Raw genomic sequence first — 18,601 nt, forward strand, 5'->3', positions numbered from 1 at the left:
CACTGATGCGTTCGGCTGGTTGAGTTCAAGGGGCGGCGAGGGGGGGGCTGGAATGGGTCAGGGGGTTGGAATGGGTCAGGGGCTGGAATGGGTTGGGGGGCTGGAATGGGTCAGGGGGCTGGAATGGGTCAGGGGCTCTGCTGGGTGAGAGGGGCTGGAATGGGTGAGAGGGGCTGGAATGGGTGAGAGGGGCTGCAATGGGTCAGGGGGCTCTGCTGGGTGACAGGGGGCTGCCCTGGGTGACTGCCCTGAGAGGAGCAGAGGGCTGTGCTGGTGATGGGGGGGCTGCCCTGGTCATGGAGCTGTGCTGAGCTGAGTCAGGGGCTGCCCCAAGACAAGACCCCTCTGGTCTGGGGTGCAGTGTGCGCCCCCGACTCAGCCAGAACCCCCTCAACACCACCCTGCCAGCACCTCTGCAGGAAGGAGGGATGCTCTGCCCCACCCCAGAGGGGTCCCAGCTGGGTTTAGGGCCATGCCCTGACCCCTCCTGGTGCCCAGAACACCCTGGATGGGACCAGCCGTGCCCGCATCCCCCCTGGCAACTGGTGGGGGCCACGTGCTGCCGCACAAACGGGGAGGGGAGGAAGCGGGAGGCACTTTAATTTGGCTATTTAAAAATAAAGAAATAACGCAGGCTTTGAAAGCCCGGAGGGGTCCCAGCGGAGGGACCTCATCCCCCCTTCAAAGGCCGCCTCTGCTTTCTTCCCCCCGCTCACAGCACACAAAGGTGCACGAGCACTTTCGTCTCTGTGGAAAGACCTTTTTAATTGGTTCCAGGCAGAAGGTTAAAATCTCTCCCCTTTCCTGTGCGCTTGGCTAAGAGGGGAAAGGGGGGGAAAAAGGGGGAGGCAGGGAGGAAGGGTTGTATGGAAACAAAACAACTCTGCCCGGCGTGAAGGGGCTGAGCTGGGGGGCACCCAGGGCCAGTGTCCCCAACATGGGGTCCAGGGTCACTGAGGGTGATGGGGATCCCGGTGCCCAGGGGGCTGTGGTGGGGGCACTAAGGGGGCTGTGCCAGGCTCTGGAGCAGGAGGTGCTCAGGGGAAAAGGGAGATGCTGGGTGTGAGGCTGCTCGGTGCTTCCATGGGAATGCAGGGTTTGGGAGGGTTTCTGCAGATTCCTAAAAAAAGCTGGTGGAAATGTGGTGCCTGGGGTCTTCTCATGGGGAGGAAGCTGGGCAGAGCAGGAGGGCACCCAAGGGGCTGCTCCCACCTCTGTGTGTCCCCCCATGGCCACAGAGTACCCTCGGCACGTCCCCATCCACAGCGGGGTGACCCCAGGATGGCATCCCGGGGCATCCACATGGAACCCAGCCCCTCACCATTCCCATTGGCATTGCCATCCCGTGTCAGTGCCACTGCCATCCTCCTGGTCCTGCCATCCTCCCAGGTCTGCCATCCTTCCAATACTTCCATCCCACTATTCCTGCCATCCTCCCTATCCTGCCATCCTCCCAGCACTGCCATCCTCCCAAACCTTGCCATCCTCCCAGCACTACCATCCTCCCTATCCTGCCATCCTCCCAAGTCTTGCCATCCTCCCAAATCTTGCCATCCCCCCAGCACTGCCATCCTCCCAAGTCTTGCCATCCTCCCAAATCTTGCCATCCTCCCAAGTCTTGCCATCCTCCCAAATCCTGCCATCCTCCAGCACTGCCATTCTCCAGCACTGCCACCCTCCCAAATCCTGCCATCCTCCCTATTCTGCCATCATCCCAGCACTGCCATCCTCCCAAACCTTGCCATCCTCCAGCACTGCCATCCTCCAGCACTGCCATCCTCCCAAATCCTGCCATCCTCCCAAATCCTGCCATCCTCCCTATCCTGCCATCATCCCAGCACTGCCATCCTGCCAAATCTTGCCAAGCCCCCAGCACTGCCATCCTCCCAGCACTGCCATCCCCCTATCCCTGTCATCCTCCTATCCCAATCCTCCATCCTCCACCCCAGCCCTGCCATCCTCTTGGTCCTGCCATCCTCCCAGCCCTGCCATCCAGCCAGCACTTTGGGTTTCCTTTCACGGAAGGGGGAGCTGAGAAAAACGCATCAATTATTGAGCCGGGGCGGCGAGCGCGCCGCGTCCCCCTTGCTGATGCCGCTCAGGTAGAGCCGCGCGAGCCGCAGTCAGACACCTCTAACACGATTAAGCTGCAGGGCTCTGCCAGCGCGCTTCAAGGTCAACTTCTCTGAGGCTGACAAAAGGCACGGCGGGCAGCAGCTCCCCCCGCCCCCGCCCGGGGTGGCAGCATGCTGGGGACGGGCACAGGCGGCCCCCAGGGATGGCAGAGGGACGTGGGGAGTGCCAGGGCAGGGTGGCAGGGGTCCCACGGGGATGGGGAGGCAGTGCTGGGGTTCCTGCTGGGATCAGGGTGCAGTGCTGGGGCTCCTGCTGGGATGGGGATGCAGTGCTGGGGTTCCAACTGGGATGAGGATGCAGGGCCCAGGCTCCCAGTGAGATGGGGATGCAGTGGTGGAGCTCCTGCTGAGATGGGGATGCAATGGTGGGGTTCCAACTGGGATCAGGGTGCAGTGCTGGGGTTCCTGCTGGGATGAGGATGCAGTGCTGGGGTTCCAACTGGGATCAGGGTGCAGTGGTGGGGTTCCTGCTGGGATGGGGATGCAGTGGTGGGGTCCCTGCTGGGATGGGGATGCAGTGGTGGGGCTCCACTAGGAAGGGGACTTGGAACAGGGATCCCAAGCCCAGGACGAGCACCCATCGAGCCCCTCTGCAGCAAAGCCACTCCTGTCATGCCATGAGGCAGGAGTGGGTCCAGCCCTGCTGGCTGCACGTGGAGGGGGAATTGGATCCAGATGTTTTCCCCAGCAGCCGGAAATCGCTTCCCCCATGTCAGCAGCCCCTTCCACAGCCCCACAAGGCCGTGGGGGGACCAGCTCTGGCCAGCATGGAGTGGTGACAACAGGGCTGGGATCCACCCTGGCATGGCACAGGCAGCAGAGGGACCAGGCAGCTCAGGAGGGGACAGGGTGGCAATGCCAGCTCTGCTGTGGTGCTCCTGCACTTGGCATTTGGGTACTCACAGTGACAGGACCCCCGGGCTGGCACAGCCACTTCACCCCCTGCTCATCCTCATCCTGCTCATTCCCTTCAAAAACCACCCTGCTCTCATGGTGAAGGAGGGACAGCCACCCCCCCCACACTCCACGAGAATTCCCTGCAGGAGAACAGGGATGGGTGCCCACCAGGATGGGTGTTCTCTGGGTTGGGCACTCACCATGCCAGCCAGAAGGCAACAAAGCCATAAAAATCTCCAAACCTCAGCAAGGGAGGACCCAGCTGCGATAGCTGGGTACACACAGGGTGGGGAAGGGCTGACAGGCGGCTCCAGCAATGGGGTGCATGACACAGGTCACCCCCAACACCATTCCTGAGAGGTCTCCCAAAGGATGCCACACCCACAGGTCCCTGTCACCACCTCAAGACATCTCCTGCTTTGGGGAGGGTTCCCAGGGCAGTGGGATGGAGACACAGCTTTCTGGCCCCGCCACAAGAGTGAGGCAAACCACTTAAAAAACCTCAAAAACCCATTTGAGAAGCCAGAACCCAAATTCCTCCCCTCTCCCATTATTTAAAGCCCATCCAGCTCCCAAGTCCTCAAGGATGCAAGAATCTCAATTACCATTAAAAGAATGCGTTCCTGCTCCTCCATTATGGAGAAAAGCATGAAAACCAACCCCTGGGAATTCCACAACTCTAGAAAGAAGAAAAATAAAATATTCATGTAATTTAGATTATTTAAAACGTGGCAGTTGGTAAACCAGTCTGTGCACTGGAGGGAACTGGGGGTGCTCACACCTTGCAGAAGGCCAGGACTGGGTCTGGAAAACCCAGTTGTGGTCACACAGATCCTGGTGCCACCCCGGGCACCCCACGCCCAGGATCTGGTGTTAAATGGGTTTTTAAACACCTCTGAGCATGTGGGATGCGGCGCTGCAGAAGGACAGCAGGTTATTTTTATCGTTGCATTAGTTCCAGTTTAATTGCCGGGATGTCATTAACGGCATGGAGCAGGGTCCAGGCATGGGGACACTGACACCAGGGTGTCCTGTCCCAAACCCCGTGGATTGAAACCCTGAATGTGCCTCTCCTCCCACCAACAGAGCTTGGTGACAATCAGGGACAGGAACCTTTGACCAGGGACAGGAGCCATCAAGCAGGGCTGGACCCTCCCAGCTCATCCTCTCCCAGCCCAGATGCTCCTTCTCCTCCAGCTCCACCCAGCAGCTCCAGGGAAGAGGATTGTGGCTCCCTCCAGACCTCCCTCCTCCTCTTCCTCTCTCCATGGTAGGTCCCAATTCCCTCCAGCGCTCCACAGTTGGGAATTCTCCTGTTGTCCCTTGTTCTCCAGCCCCGGGGCTCCATCGTGTCCCACCAGCCCATCCCACCTGGGATCAGCCCCTCTCGGAATTCCCACATCTCCAACAGGGCCAAACACCCCTGGTTTGTGCCAGAGCCTGAGGCTGGGATCTCTTGGGTCACCCAGAGCTGGGATGCACACTCAGCTCTTCCCTTGGCTGCTCCCACTGGTGCTGACCGAGACCTCCCCAGCACTGGAGCTGAGCTAATCCCGGGTTTCACACCCCGAGGGGCTGGAGGATGGCACTGCCATCGAGGGGACCCTCTGCTGTCCCTGTCTGCTCTGTGCTCACACGGAGCAGGAGAGCACAGGGCAGCAGAGCCACTGCTGAGAAACCACCTTGGAGGAAAGCAAAGCTGCCCATAAATAATGGCACACGGGAATGGGGGCACTGGAACTGCCCTCGTGTCCCAGCCAGGCGTGATCCCAACACCTTATTTCCACCAGGAGAGCCAGGATTGTGCTGCCAACAGCTGCCCAGAGCTTTGGATCATGCCCAGCACAGCGTCCCCAACCCACCAGGGACTGGCCACCCCTCAGCCAGGCCCCCAAAATGCCAGATGGGATCAGACACAGGACGTGGGATTTGCTGGGAGTGGTTTCTCAGCAGATCAAGGTTGCCAGAGGTGCCCGAGCAGGCAGGGCAGGAGGTGACAGTGGCTTAATCCCAAAATAGGAATGGCTCCTAGCAGGGAAAGCCTGGCCAAGGAGCATCAGGCCCAGGTGGACACGCTGGGGAGGGAGCTGGGATGCAGAGCTGCACCCCATGCTCTGGGACACCCCTGAACCAGTGCCCTGCACCAGTGCCTCCCAGTTCAGCACTGGGGAGGTGACACCTGGCAGGGACAGGGCCACATGGCTCCTGCAGAGCCCTGTGACGTTCTCGGGTGGATTTGCTTTATAGGGTCAGGGAGGAAGGAACCAGCGCGGAGATATTTAAGTGGCGTTTCGCCATCGGAAAAAATTAGAGTCACAATATTAATTAATCCTCAAAGCACTTTACGAACATTAACTAATTAAGCCTCCCAACCCCTCTGCGAGGTGGGAAAGGTATCATTGTCCTCGTTTCACAGCTGCAGAAAACCAAGAGTGTGGAGGTGACGTGACTCGCCCAAGGTCGCTGCAAGCCAGGCAAAGGTGGGAACAGGTTCCCAAAATCTGCACCTCGCTCCTCAGCAGGACAGGATCCAGCAGTGCTGGGCACCCTGGAGCCCAGGAATGCTGGATTCCAGCATCCCCAGCCAGGTCCCAGCATCCTGATCCCCACCCAGGGCAGGGTGGAGAGGGACAAACCAGGACCCCTATCCCCAAAGGGACATCCTGGGGGGAAAACCCACCAAACCCAGGGGCAGGGAGTAAAACCAGAAACCACCGAGGGGTTTTATGGAAAGCCCCACCAACCCTGCGGGGTTTAAAAGCGATTAGAGCCCTGCCTGGGTTATCAACCAGCGTCTCAATCCCGCGGCATCGATCCGGATAATAGCCGGCAATTGTTCAGATACAATATCATAAAGTCACTTTAACTACAGCCATAAAGCTTCCCCCGCCTGCAGCACCGCTGGGCTCCCCACGTCGTGCTGGGGACAGGCACCACCAGCACGTGCTCAGGGCTGAGGATGGTGGGGGGACCCCTCCAGGACCCCCTGAATAAGAACAGGATCCTCAGGGTTTGCCCCTCATTTCCACTGCTGGGAGCGGAGGGAATGTGGAGCCCCCCAGAGCTCCCCTTGGTGTTGCTCCTGGGAATCTGCAGTGCTGGGGTCAAGGAGCTCCAACGCAGCCACTGACATCTGATGTTTCAAGTTTTAATCCGTAGGATTGATGGGAACTGGGAGAAATGGGGAGTTCTCCCAAATGTCCCTGTAGAGCAGCCCGGATCCCCCGGATCCCCCTGCTTCCCTGGTTTGTCGTTGTCCCCAACACATGGAGCTCCCGGCTGGGCAGTGTCAGGATTTGCCTCCTTCACCTCCTTCCCACAGCCAGCCCCCCATCCCAGGGTGCTCCCACCCTGTGCTCCCTGCCCTGGGTCACCGGGAGTGCCACTGGGGAACAGAGCTCCGGAGGACCCCGCCGGAGAACCCAGACTCCCCACCCGCCGCCTCCTCACCCACCGCTTCCCACTGCTTAATGAGCACAAAATATTTCCATGTTGCCAATTACTTGGTTCGTTTGTGCTGCTGCGGGCAGCGCTGGCGCAGGGAAAATCCCCCCCAGAGCTGGTCTGGCCCCCAGGGAGCAGGGAGAGCCCTGGCTGGGTCTCCCCAGGGCTGAGCATCCCCACCACGCACCCCGAGACCCCCCAGCCCACTCACCCCGGGGTCACCGTCATCAGCAGCCTCCTATCAGCATTCCTGCATCCCCAGTGACATTCCCATGGCCCCAGTGTGACACAGTAGGAAAGCAAGCCCTTGCTTTAAACAAACCTTTAAGGGATTTAGAAAAGGCTTTGAAACCCCTTTTTCAGTTGTCCCCCAGCAGACAATGGTTTGGGCTCCAACCTGCTGGTGACACTTCCCAGCACGGAGAAAACCCCGAACGGCATCAGAGATGTGCCAACCTCAGGGCATCCCAGCTGGGTCCATCCCTGCTCCCATCACATCCCCAGTCAGGATTCCCAGCTGGAGCCCTGTCCCCTGGCCAGAATTGCTGCTGTGACCATCACCACAAAACCATTCCAGCAGGTCGATCTCGAGAACGGCGTTCCTCCCACCTGCGCCCATAAATCCTCCCTCCAACTGGAGCACGGAAGTGAATTATAAGGTGGAATAAAAATCACAACGTTTAAGGAAAAATATAAAAAAGTCACAAAAATCCATCCAGCTGGATTCCCCTCCCATGGGAATGGGGTCTCAGTGACACCGGGATTTTGGGGCAGCGAGGGACAAGCTGGGAAGAGGCCAGAATGAATTGGGCTTTGGCGCTGCCAAACCACCTGGATGTGGGATGCACACTGGAATCAGCCACAGATGTGAGCCACCGTGTCCCCACACAGATCCCAAACCACTGTGGAAAGAGCTGGGGGGCCCCAGTCCCTCCTCGTGGAGCCCTGGGCTCTGTGAACACAAACAAGGGACTTCACTGCCGACATCCCAATTTCTGCTCCCGTCTGAAATTCCCACATCCAGCCCCGGAGCGGGTGGACACACTGTGCAGCAGGACATGGTGCTGTGAGAGCCATGTCCTTCTCCATCTCTCAATCACTCCACCAACATTAATTCCCTAATTTAGCCCCTGGCAGCAATCCTCACCTTACCCATGGAGAAACTGAGGCTGGGGGAGGGAGAAGCCATTTGTCTCCGAATAATGAGCTGGAAGCCGGATCCAGGATCACCCTCAGCTTGCAGGATGAGAGTCCCTGCTCCTGATCCAAAGCTTTCTATCATAAAAGACAATATTATGATTTATGATTATCATTACTCAGCTTCGAAATGGAGTCCAGATTCTCCTGGAGTCCAGAATCTGGCTGTGACACTGGGCCCTGGACATTCCCCCACTGCCGGCACTCCGCATCCCAATGTCGGGAACAGCCAAGGAACAATGGAAAACTGCAGATGGCAGGAGGATGAGCTGGGAGAGGCAGTGGTTGGGTGGCTGGAACTGAGGTCCACCGACCCCAGGAACCAACACAGAGAGGGGAAAGCTGGGAATGCCAGGAAGAGCAGGCAGGGAAAGCCAGGAGCTGGTCCGAGCTGAAGGTCACTGGCGGCAATGAGCGTTAGGAAAGCCGGCACTGGCTGGGCTGGATGCTGCCTCCAGAGCACACATCCTGCAAAAGCAATCCCCGTTCCCAAACCTGCTTCCAACTCTGCCAATTTAGCCTTAAATCCCACCTCAAAGGGTCAGGAGCAATGCCAGGGCCGTGATGGGGCACACGATCCTGGTGTTCCGCAGGACTCGGCACCCGCGCGGCTCCGGCCAAACCAATCCCTGCGATCCTGTGGTGATCCAACGGAGACGTGGATGGAGCTTGGAGCCAGAAGCCATTTCTATTCCAGACAGGCTCAGATTCTCTGTTGGAAACTACACAGGAGCACCATTTTGACCAGCATTTACAGCCGGGACAGGCGCCAGAATTCCCGTGTGCCAGTGCCGTAGTCGACGGCGGATCTCCAACAATGGGACGGTCACTGGGACAGTCACGGCACAGCCCGGCAGGGCCACGGCTCCATCCCGAGCCCCTCAGCCAGAGCAGCAGATTCTCCCAACCACCCAGCACCAAAGATCTCGAAAAAGCCAAGGAGAGAGCCTGGAGCATTCCCAAGATCGACACCAAGCCCTGGAGCACGAGGCTGCTCCCGAGGGAAGAACCTTGCAAGGTTCAGGAAAACGGTAATTTCCCAAATAAAGGATTTTGCACCCGACCCAGCCCTCACCCAAATCCCCCAGAAGCAGCATGCTGAGGGGACGGGGGAGAGTCCTCACCCTAAAATGGGGATCCCAGGAGCTCATCTAGGGGCGAGAGAGCGGCCAGACACACAAAGAGAGGGAATTCCAGTTACAGGATTTGTACAGATTTTTTTACATGCAGAAAAATGGTGGAAAGGCAGGAAAAAGCGGAATGGGAAAATTGAAACATCCAAACACCAGGAGGGAGGGAAACGCTCCTGCGAAAGAGAATCTTTTCCCAGTAGCATCTCTCCCACCTCCCACCCCACTCTCCTGGATGCCCTGCTCGGTCGGTGCTGAGAATTGGGCGAAATTTGGAAAAAGCCTCTTTGGAAGGGTCGGTACATCAGCCCTGGCTCAGGCAGCTCCAGTGCAGTGTTGTGTAAAAATAAACCACAATTTGTGGGCACAATGTAAGAAGAAGGGGTCAGCGAGCAGACCAGGAAGGTTTGTGGAATTCCAGCGGAAAGACCTGGATTTGGAAAAAGCTGATATTCCTGAGGTGAAGAACGGCTGACAAAAGGTCCTTTAGATTTCAGGGAAAAGGCAAAATAACCGCTGTTGCATTGTACAAAAGCACCAACCATTCCAAAATAACCCTGGAATAAAATCGCCCATCCCAGCACAGGGTGGGGATGGAGGGATGGAAACGGACACACGGACACGGCCCAGGCGGCTCTGCCAACCCAACCCGGCAGCGCTGGGGCTGCGCCAGCACCTCCCGACCCTTCGGAAGCCGGGTACCCCTGGCCCTCCCCGCCGTCCCGGGGGGCTCTGCCCCGCGTTTTTCCACTCAATTTCCTCCCCGCGTCGGCAGGAGATAAATCCCTCTGCTGAGGCAGGCGGCCGGAACGGCAAAGCCAGCGGTGCCAAGTTTAATAAGCAACCCTGATCAAGAATCCAGATAATAATTGGGATTATCGAGCTGGCTGGGAAAGAGCTTCCTCAGCTCCTGACGGCACCCCAGCCCAGCACCCGGGTGACAATGACACCCGCGGGGTCCCCAGTGGGGCTGGGATGTTGATGGGAGACTGGGATGCTCCTGAGAAGCAGCAGAAGCCCATCCATCACTGAATATTAAAATAAAATCAAAATAATACACCCCTTTTTGAGTGCTCCATGCGCTGTCAGAAAATGCGGCACAAGGGAGGCCGTGCCCCCAAAATTCCATGGGAAGAGCCTGGGGGTCCCAGCTCCATCCCCACCTCTGCAGGAGCTTCCCTACATCCCGATTTTTGAGGGGGGACACACAGAGCCGGCATCGTCCCAGCGCCTGCAGAAAAGCTCAGCCGCTGAAATAATCCCGTCGCGGTTGAATTTTGTGCAGGGCACGAGGTCCAGGGGCTTTCTTTCCTCAGTGGAAACAGGATTGGAAAAGGAAAGAATTGGGATTTTTCGAGTTCTCTACAGGGTCAGGCTGATTTTATTTTACTGCAAATATAAATAGGGTTTTTGATAAATAATAATAAAAAAAAAAAAGACAGTCTAAATAAAACCCCCCTGGAAGACATGGCACGGAATCCAGAATCCTGGCAGGAATTCCTGTAGCCGGGCTGAGTGCTCTGGAATATTTGTATTTGCTGTCTAAACACTTTATCTCTTTCCCAGCACATGGGTGAGTTTTGCTCCCGTGTAATGTTCAAGAAAAAATAAACCGAGACGGATAATTCCTCCTCTTCTGCAGATAGAAAAAGAAAAATCCGACAAAACTTGGTTGCATTGGGGGAAACAGCAAAATATTTCCAGGGAAATTCGGCCGAAAGCCAAGGAAATAGATGAAGGAGGCAATTGGGATGTGGCAGGAGGAGGAAGCTGGGGATGGAATGGGGATTCCCCATTCCCAGCCATTAAAAGCCCCCAATAACCATTTATTCCCCTTTTTTTCCCCAAAGTCAGCGGCGCTGGCAATTGAAGCCGAGAGAGGTTTGGGTTTGGCACAAAAGATCCGAAATCCAGAGCTGGATTCCTGGGGGACTTCGGGGCTGGTGGAGAACGAGCTGAGGACAAAAAGTCCATTCCTGGAGTCGAACAAAAAAAAAAGGTATTGAGGGATGGGGTAAAACTCTGCGGATCCGGGGAACGCTTCGGCAGCGCAGTGGGAGTAGCAGGGGTGGGAATACTGGTTCTGGCATCCACAGGGAGCAGTGGCTCTGGGTCCAGTACCAGGATGGTGTTTAGTGGGATCGACCTGGCACGGGCAGCTCCGGCGTTCGCACGGACACACGCGTGTGCTTGGAGGTTCACAGCTGCAGGGAAAACGGGGAAAATCCCACAAAACAAGGCTGGAGAAGCTGGGAACATCAAGGAAAGAGGAAAACGGGGAGGTCAGGAAGGGGTGATGCGCTGAGGGAGTGTAGGGATGGATCCCACAGGATCCCACCATGTCGTAAGTTTATCCCACGGGATCCCAGCCCAGCACAGATGTATCCCAAAGGATCCCACCATGGCACATGTGTATCCCACGGGATTCCACCAGGACGTGGTTCAGCCCTGTGGCCATTCCTCTCTCAGCAGCAGCATTACTCACTGCTCCGCTGGGCCTTGGGAAACAAACAGGGGAAGAGGGAAAAATTTAAAAGGGGAGGAATTTAAAAAAAAAAATAGTCTAAATCCCTGTTTCCGAATCCCTATCCCATCATCCTGGTTCAAAATGAAGGATGTGCCCTAAAGGTGACACCTGTCCCAGACAGGGCTGGTGTCACACCAAGGGAAATGCCAGGAATGCTCCCAGACTCCGAGCACCAGCACCACCCCGCCTTGCCAAAATCCACAAAGCTTTGATTTCTCCACCGGTTTGGGGCTCAACAAGAAAATTTTGGCAAAACCACTTCCCAGCCGCCCTTTAGGATGAAGCTTCAGGCTGGCAGCTCCGTGGCCGTGGATCTCCCCACCACCAGCCCCAATTCACACCGTCGGGCAGCACAGCTGAATCCATCGGGTGACCCCAGCGGTGACCCCAGCCCTGCCCTCACCCCCTCCCACTCACAACACCCCCCCACAGCCCCCGATCCGCTCTTTTGAGCCGGGAGCCTCATTAGGAGGTAATTAGCTGCGGAACAATGGGAAGCTCTTTAGCAGCCCAGGCACAGCGGCAGCAACAAGCCAAAGGGGAAAGAGGGAGGAGAAATAAATAAATAACAACACTGTGACCACCCGGGAAGAAGCCAGGACGGAGCAGGGACACGGCCGGTGCTGCTGGACGGGCTCTATCCGCCTGCCCTGCTCTCAGCTTTGTCCTTTCCCGCTTTTCCTGCCGGGATCAAACCAGCCCTGGCGCATCCCACACCCCATGGGCGCCATTTCCCCGGCCAGCCAGTGGGAACAGCCATGGGGTCCCCAAATCCAGAAGGGCTGGGCTGGTGGCAAAGAGTTTGGAAGCACAGCTAGCCCTAAACACAGCCCTGGCTTTGGGGAGGGCTTCAAAAATGCCTCTGGAATTCATCTGGCAAAGGCCAAAGTGGCCAGCGGCTAACCCCAACGCTTCTGCAGCTCTGGAGAATCATGGAATCACTCGGATTGGGAAAGAGCTCCAAAATCTTGATTCCCAGCCATAATCCAGCCTGGACCCTTGGAGCACGGTGCTTTTCCTTGTATTTGCAGAGGCCAAACAGGGCCTGGTCCTGTTTTTGGGATGGATCTCCAAGCAGAGGGAAGGAGCCATCGGGATGAGCATTGGGTCATGGCAGAGGGGGAAAAGGAATTGAAACACCTCTTAGGGGCTGCAGGTAACAGTGCTCCAAGCTGCCCGCCTTCCATAAATCCCATTAAATCCAAGGAAGCGGGGCAGGATCTCTGCCCCAAGTGGGGAAAACCAGCTTGGATCAAAACGGAGCCTCAGAAATCACGATTAATATCTAACACAAAAGAACCGAAATTGTCACCATCAGGAACGAGGAGCTATTTAAGGAACAATTGCTGCAATTTTCCAGCCAACCCAGCAGCTGAACCTTGTCAGGCACAGGCAGGTATGGCTCCAGCCAGCTCCTGATGTGGCACCGGGATGGACACAGCCAGACAGCCCTGGAGCCAGGTAAACCCACAGCCAGGTACATCCTGGAGCCCCCAGGTAGGAATTCCAGGGGAATGCCACACAGGGGTGGCACAGCATTGCCAGACAGGGGAGTTTCTGGCATCGGATTATTTGTGTGTGTAAAGCGTATTTATGTGGGAGGGAAGTGGGGTGAATAAACACCCACATATGTAAATAAATCGATCATTTATATAATAGATATAAATATATTTGTATGTAAATATATAAAAATCAATATATATATATATAAATACACGAGTCTTTATTTATACAGCAGCACTTTCAAAGCTTTCCATGGCACCCCAGGGCATCTCTCACCCCCTGGACCGTTCCCACTGCCCACCCTCTGCGTGTCCCTCCTGAGCAGGACACCCCAGGATCCAGGGGGGATGCTGGGGGGATTCTGGGGGGATTCTGACCCTCCAGCAGCTCCGCACGCCCCCAGTCCATCCTCGCATTAGGATGCGGCGCATGGCCGGCATTTGGATACCAAATGTGCAACCAGCAGGGAATGTAATTGCGGTCCCTGGAAAGGGACAGGCGGAGACGGCGACGGGCACGGAGAGAGAATCCTGTCAGCGACGCCGGCCCGCTGGTGTCTGCTCTCCATTAACCACTCGCCGCAGCCCTGGGCTGGTGAGGAATTGCTAACACGGCTTAACGGGCTGGAAAAGAGGGGTGGGAAGGGCTGGGAGTGATCTCGGCACAAAGGGAGAACAGAAGGAGGAAAACTAAAAGAGAAGGCATTGCACAGGACGAGGCTGAGAGCTGGCACACCCAAACACCCAGCACTGCTCTGGCACCCCGAGAGGGGACTGGGGCTGATGGTGAGACAGGGAAAACCCGAGTGCCAGGGTTAAAATTCATATTAAAATCACGCCAAGGGAGAAACAGGGCAAAATTCACAATAAAATCACGCCAAGAGGGAAACAGGGCATGTTGCTTTCAGGGGCTGATGTGGGCCCCAGTATGATGTCCATGGGAGCAGGCAGAGGAGACACAGAGAACTGGGGACCCCAAAAGTCCCAGCCAAAGCCAGGACACAGAGGTTTTGGGATCCAGCCCCAATCCAACATGGAGACATGGGTGGGATCGCCCAAGCTGAGCCCTCTCGCTCGGCCACCCCTCTGCAGCACCAAATTCCCCTGGAAAAAACAGATGCGGCATCTTTTTCACTCCCTTGATGGAGAAGCGGGACATGCAGCCACCAGCAGCCGGGCCACAGCCCCTCATGACACACAGGTGGGCAAGTTGGCCCTGGCTTGGGTGGTCAGTGGGTCACGGCCACGGTTTTCCTGGCCACGGCCACCCCGCTCCAGCCTCTTGGACAAAGCACCAGTGACTGGCAGGCGCCAGGGCTGCAGCTCCAGGAGATGGGAATGCAGGAAAAAGGGGCACAAAATCCAATGGGATTGAGAACATGATCTAAATCCCCTCCAAGATGTGCCCCACTCACCTCAACCCCACCACCCCCGTGGCAGAGGCACCTTTCCCCACAAAAGTCCTGCTCTGCCACCACCGCCGGCCCTGAGCATCACCTGGCTCCGTAAATCCCCCTGCCAGAAACCATTTCTCCGGTTCTCGATCCCAGGATTGGGGAGTGCAGAGGAGCAGAACAGAAATCCCAGCTGTGCTCACAAACCACACCGAAAAATAATACAGAAATCAGCAAAAGAGCCGCTCGGAGGCAGCGCCGTGACCTCGGCGTTAAACCAGGCCATGGGCACGATGCCGCCCAGTGCTGGGGATCTGTGCCATGCACAGAGGGAGGAGAGCCCCTGTCACTCTGCACATTCCTGCCGTGGATCCAGGCACACGGCAGTGACCACGGGATTGCTGCAGGAACACCGACCAGCATTCAGGAATGACGATTCCCTGCCCGTCACCCGGCTGTCGGCAGAGCAGGGGACGGCAACAAATCCCAAACCTTTCGTCCTTCCTTGGCCTCACAGGGGTTTCCAGCACGGCCACAAGACCATGGGTCAGGATCACAGGCCTGGGGACCTTCTGAGGACAGATTGCTCCATCCCACAGACCCTTTCCCCCATAGCACGCAGGTTTTCCCATATCCCTGATTTTTTGTCGCACGGCGCCGCGTGCCGAGACATCCACCCTAAACCCACTGTGGTGGGGGGGAAAATGGGGGCCAAAACTGGACACCCCAACCCGCTGGTGATGCTGGACACTCCAGCACACACAAATTGACCTGGTTGGCTCCCATGGAAAATCCACCCTGGAATGCTACGGGTGAGCGGCTCCTGCACCACCAAAAACACGGAGGGACGGCGGGAAGAGCCCTGGGTGTCGTGCCGGACCCCTGCCCGCAGTGCCAGACCCCTGCCCGCAGTGCCAGACCAGGGAGGAGCCCCAAGGTCCCATCCATGGGCACATCACCCTGCACACGACCAATGGATCCACCCATGACCGGCCCAGCCATGGCCAACAGATCCACACCCGGAGAGCGACCGTCGGCAGCGCCTGTACATGCCATGGAGCAAAAACCCACACTTCCACATGGTAACAAAACTGCCCATTATTATATAATTCTACCTTCACCATGCTTCATTTTTTTCCTGGATAACCCAGGAGTTCCAACCAGCCAAACGTTTTCCTAGCGCATCCTCACAAAACCATTTAAAAATAAAAATAAACCTTGTAAATCCACAGCGAGTGGTTAAATCTCTCCCCAGAACAGGGAAATTGCAGCATCCCGAGGTACCACTTATTTTTAATTTAGCCCCAATTATGAAATATAGAATTATTCTAATCTGGGCAAATCATATCGACCATGAGATTTATTCCTGTCTTTTATAAAATATAGATTGCTGTATAAACCTGAAGAAAAATATTTAGCGGCAGAGAAGGTCTGTGGGTTCAAACAGGACATTTTAACCTTGGGCCCTTGCCCCCTTTTTTTTTTAAAACCCCTTTTTATTTGCCCCTTACTAAATGAGATGTTGGTGGGGGGGAGAAAAGAATGAAAACAAGGGACGAGAAAACACAGAAATACATTTTTCCTTCATTTTTAAGAATGAGGCGGTCTTGTAGTAACTCCAGAGAAAAAAAATAAACCCACCGCTGGGTTCAAAAAGGGAATAAGCAGGAAACTCAATGGCAATTTCAATCTTTGCAACCCCTAATAAATTGCCTCGAATTCCGAGAGCCGAAGGCGCAGGCGGGGAGCGCTGGCGACACGGGGCGCTCCCACATTGGGGAAATTTGGGTCACATCCCGGAGCCAGGCGCTGCGGACGTGCCTGCTGAACCCACCAGCCATTGTCTGCTCTTCCCTCCCAGCCCCTCGCGCTTCCCTCCACTCCATTTTTATTTTCCCCCCACTCCTCGAAAATATTTTCCCTGCCAACAGCAGATTTAGAAATGTATAAATATATATATGGGATAATGATCCACCGTGGATTTTTCCAGGAGAGATTCTCGGCGGCTTCTATGAGAGGGCGAAGGGGATGGAGGCGACGCCATCACCGGTGCTGGGTCCCGGGACGCCCCTCACCAGTGGCCAAGGGGCTACTTTGGGCTGTTGGCACCACCATCAGAACCCTTGGGTGCCAAATCCCATCCCCAGGAACCCCTGAGCGCCAAATCCCAAACATCAGAACCTTTGGGCACCAAATCCCAGCCACTGGAACCTTTGGGTGCCAAATCCCAGCCACCGCCCCAACCACCCTCATCTCCAGGATGCCAGAGTTGGACTGGGGGGGACACCTCACACGTGTTTGGCATTTGGGAGAACAAAAACACAAAGTGCGGGAGCTCGGGGGGGAGCACCAGGAGCTAAAATCAAAAAACTTCGCAATGGGCAAAGAGAAAAAAAAAAAATTAGGAAAAAAAAAATAATTCCCTGGCTCTTACAATCCCCCACAAAAATGTGAGGGAGATAATAAAATCCATATGCACCGCAGGCGGCCCACGACGCAGGCACCACCGCCAAGGAACCACCACCAAGGCACAAAGGGACGGGCTGGCCCCAATTTCGGGGAGGACAGAGGGGCACGGGTGGGTCCCCCCAAAGGGACGTGTGGAGGTTGGGTGGACACCAGGCGCTGCTGAGGGCTCTCAGCCCTGCGCACGTCCCGGCGCCGAAACGCCGCCAGGAACTTTACCCAGCTGCACTGGTGTCATCGAGGCAGAGAAGGTGGCACCGAGGGTCCCCTCATGGATGGCAGCAGGGGATGAGGGACCCAGAGCTGGAGGAGCTGCCTCACATCCCTGGCAGCCCTGGGGATGAGGACCAGGCCACGCCATGCCCCACAAGGCCACTTGTCACACAGGGACTGAGGGGGACAAAGAACGCCCTGCTTGACCCAGAAAACAGGACAGCCCAAAGCTGAGGGACACAGGGGCTGCACCCACCAAGCTCATCCCTCACCACTCACAGACACTGCCAGGCTTGGGAGAACTTTGAGGAATTTTGGGGGAAATGGGGATTTGGTGGCTGGTGTTTGTTTTTACAGGAATCCCCACAAACGGGCCCGTTCAGACCCCAAAGAGTGTCCCCAACAGGGAGGGTTGGGGGGTCCCGAGGGTCCCAACCACCTGAACATTCCCAGAGCAGAATTCCTCCCGCTTCCAACTCACCAGCAGTTTTGGGTTCCTCAAAATCACGAACAAAGAAATACGACAGAAACAAAACTCTTGCCCCCAAAGAAAAAAACACTTGGTGGGGAAAAAAAAACACACAGAAAAATCGAAATTCCAACTGGAGTCAAGAAACGAAGCCAGCTGTGGGGATTGCGCTTCCAGGATGGGAATGACCCGGGAGCAGCAGGGCCGGCCATCCCCAGCCCCGCACGCCCCGTGCCCCCTCGGGCCCGTGGTGCCATTTCCCCCCCAGATCGTTCTTCCCGAATCCCCCGCAGCCGCACCCGCCGCTCTGGGCGGATTTCGGGGTTTTTTTCTCAGAACCTTCATCCCCGGAGAGGGCCCGGGAGGAAGACGGGGTGGCGGGGGTTGGAACTTGAACTTCCCCGAAGTTGGGCGCAGAGGGGCCGGGGGGGCCCGCGCCGCAGCCCCCGCCGCCCCCGGGAACGCGCCCCGCGCCCGGCGGTGCTCCTGGCGCTGCCGCAGCCCCCGGGGACGCTCCGCCCGGGGCCCCGCGGGAACTTTCGGGGGAGGGAGCCCCGGGGACCACCCCCCTCCCCGGGGCCGCCCAGCCAGTTCGCCGGACCCCACCGGGGGCTCGAGTGGGACCCGACCGGCCACGGGCGGCGGCGGCCGCTGTCACCGGGCGGCAGCGGGCGCTCAGCGGGTGTGTGTACGGGGAAACACCGACTGGAACTCGGGCGCCGAGGCCGCCCCCGCCGCCCTCCGCCTCACCTGGGATTGCTCCGGTTCCAGTAGACGGCGAACCGGTCCGAGATAACTTTCCCGGTCTCGTCGGTCCAGACGCAGACGCCGAGGAGCGCGGCGAGCAGCGCGGCCGCCCCGCAGCGCACCATCGTCCCGGCGGGCGGCGGGCGCGGCTCCGGCCGCTTCAGGGGGCGGCGGGGCCCTGGGGCCGGCCGGGGACGGCGGGCGGGCGGCGGGCGGCGGCGGCGGCGGGCGGGCGCCCAGCCCTCACCATCGCCCGCGGCCCCGGGCGCCGTCAGCGGGGGGACTCGGGGGCGGCCGCGGTGCGGCGGCGCCGGGGCAGCCGCATCCCGCGCTCGGGCGGCGGGGGACCGGCCCGGTTCCCGCGGCGCCCCGGGATCGCCCCGGTACCGGGAACCTTCCGCCCCCCACCACCTCCTCCCGCGCCCAACTTCGGCCAAGTTCCTCCGAGCCCCGCGGCGCCGCCGCCGCCGCCCGGTGCCG

At 57.6% G+C, this 18,601-nt stretch overlaps 1 protein-coding gene across 1 annotated transcript in view; it reads right to left on the minus strand.

Annotated features, from left to right (window-relative positions):
* The window catches only part of EFNA2 (ephrin A2), a 38,888-nt gene extending 20,599 nt beyond the window's left edge, over positions 1-18,289 (minus strand). Inside the window, exon 1 of the mRNA XM_030966730.1 lies at positions 18,125-18,289. Coding sequence (XP_030822590.1) covers positions 18,125-18,246 — 122 coding nt within the window. The 5' untranslated portion in view covers positions 18,247-18,289. The remainder of the gene's footprint in view (positions 1-18,124) is intronic.
* Positions 18,290-18,601: the final 312 nt, after the last annotated feature.

Source organism: Camarhynchus parvulus, chromosome 28 (genome assembly GCF_901933205.1).
Source record: "Camarhynchus parvulus chromosome 28, STF_HiC, whole genome shotgun sequence".
Taxonomy (NCBI): Eukaryota; Metazoa; Chordata; class Aves; order Passeriformes; family Thraupidae; genus Camarhynchus; species Camarhynchus parvulus.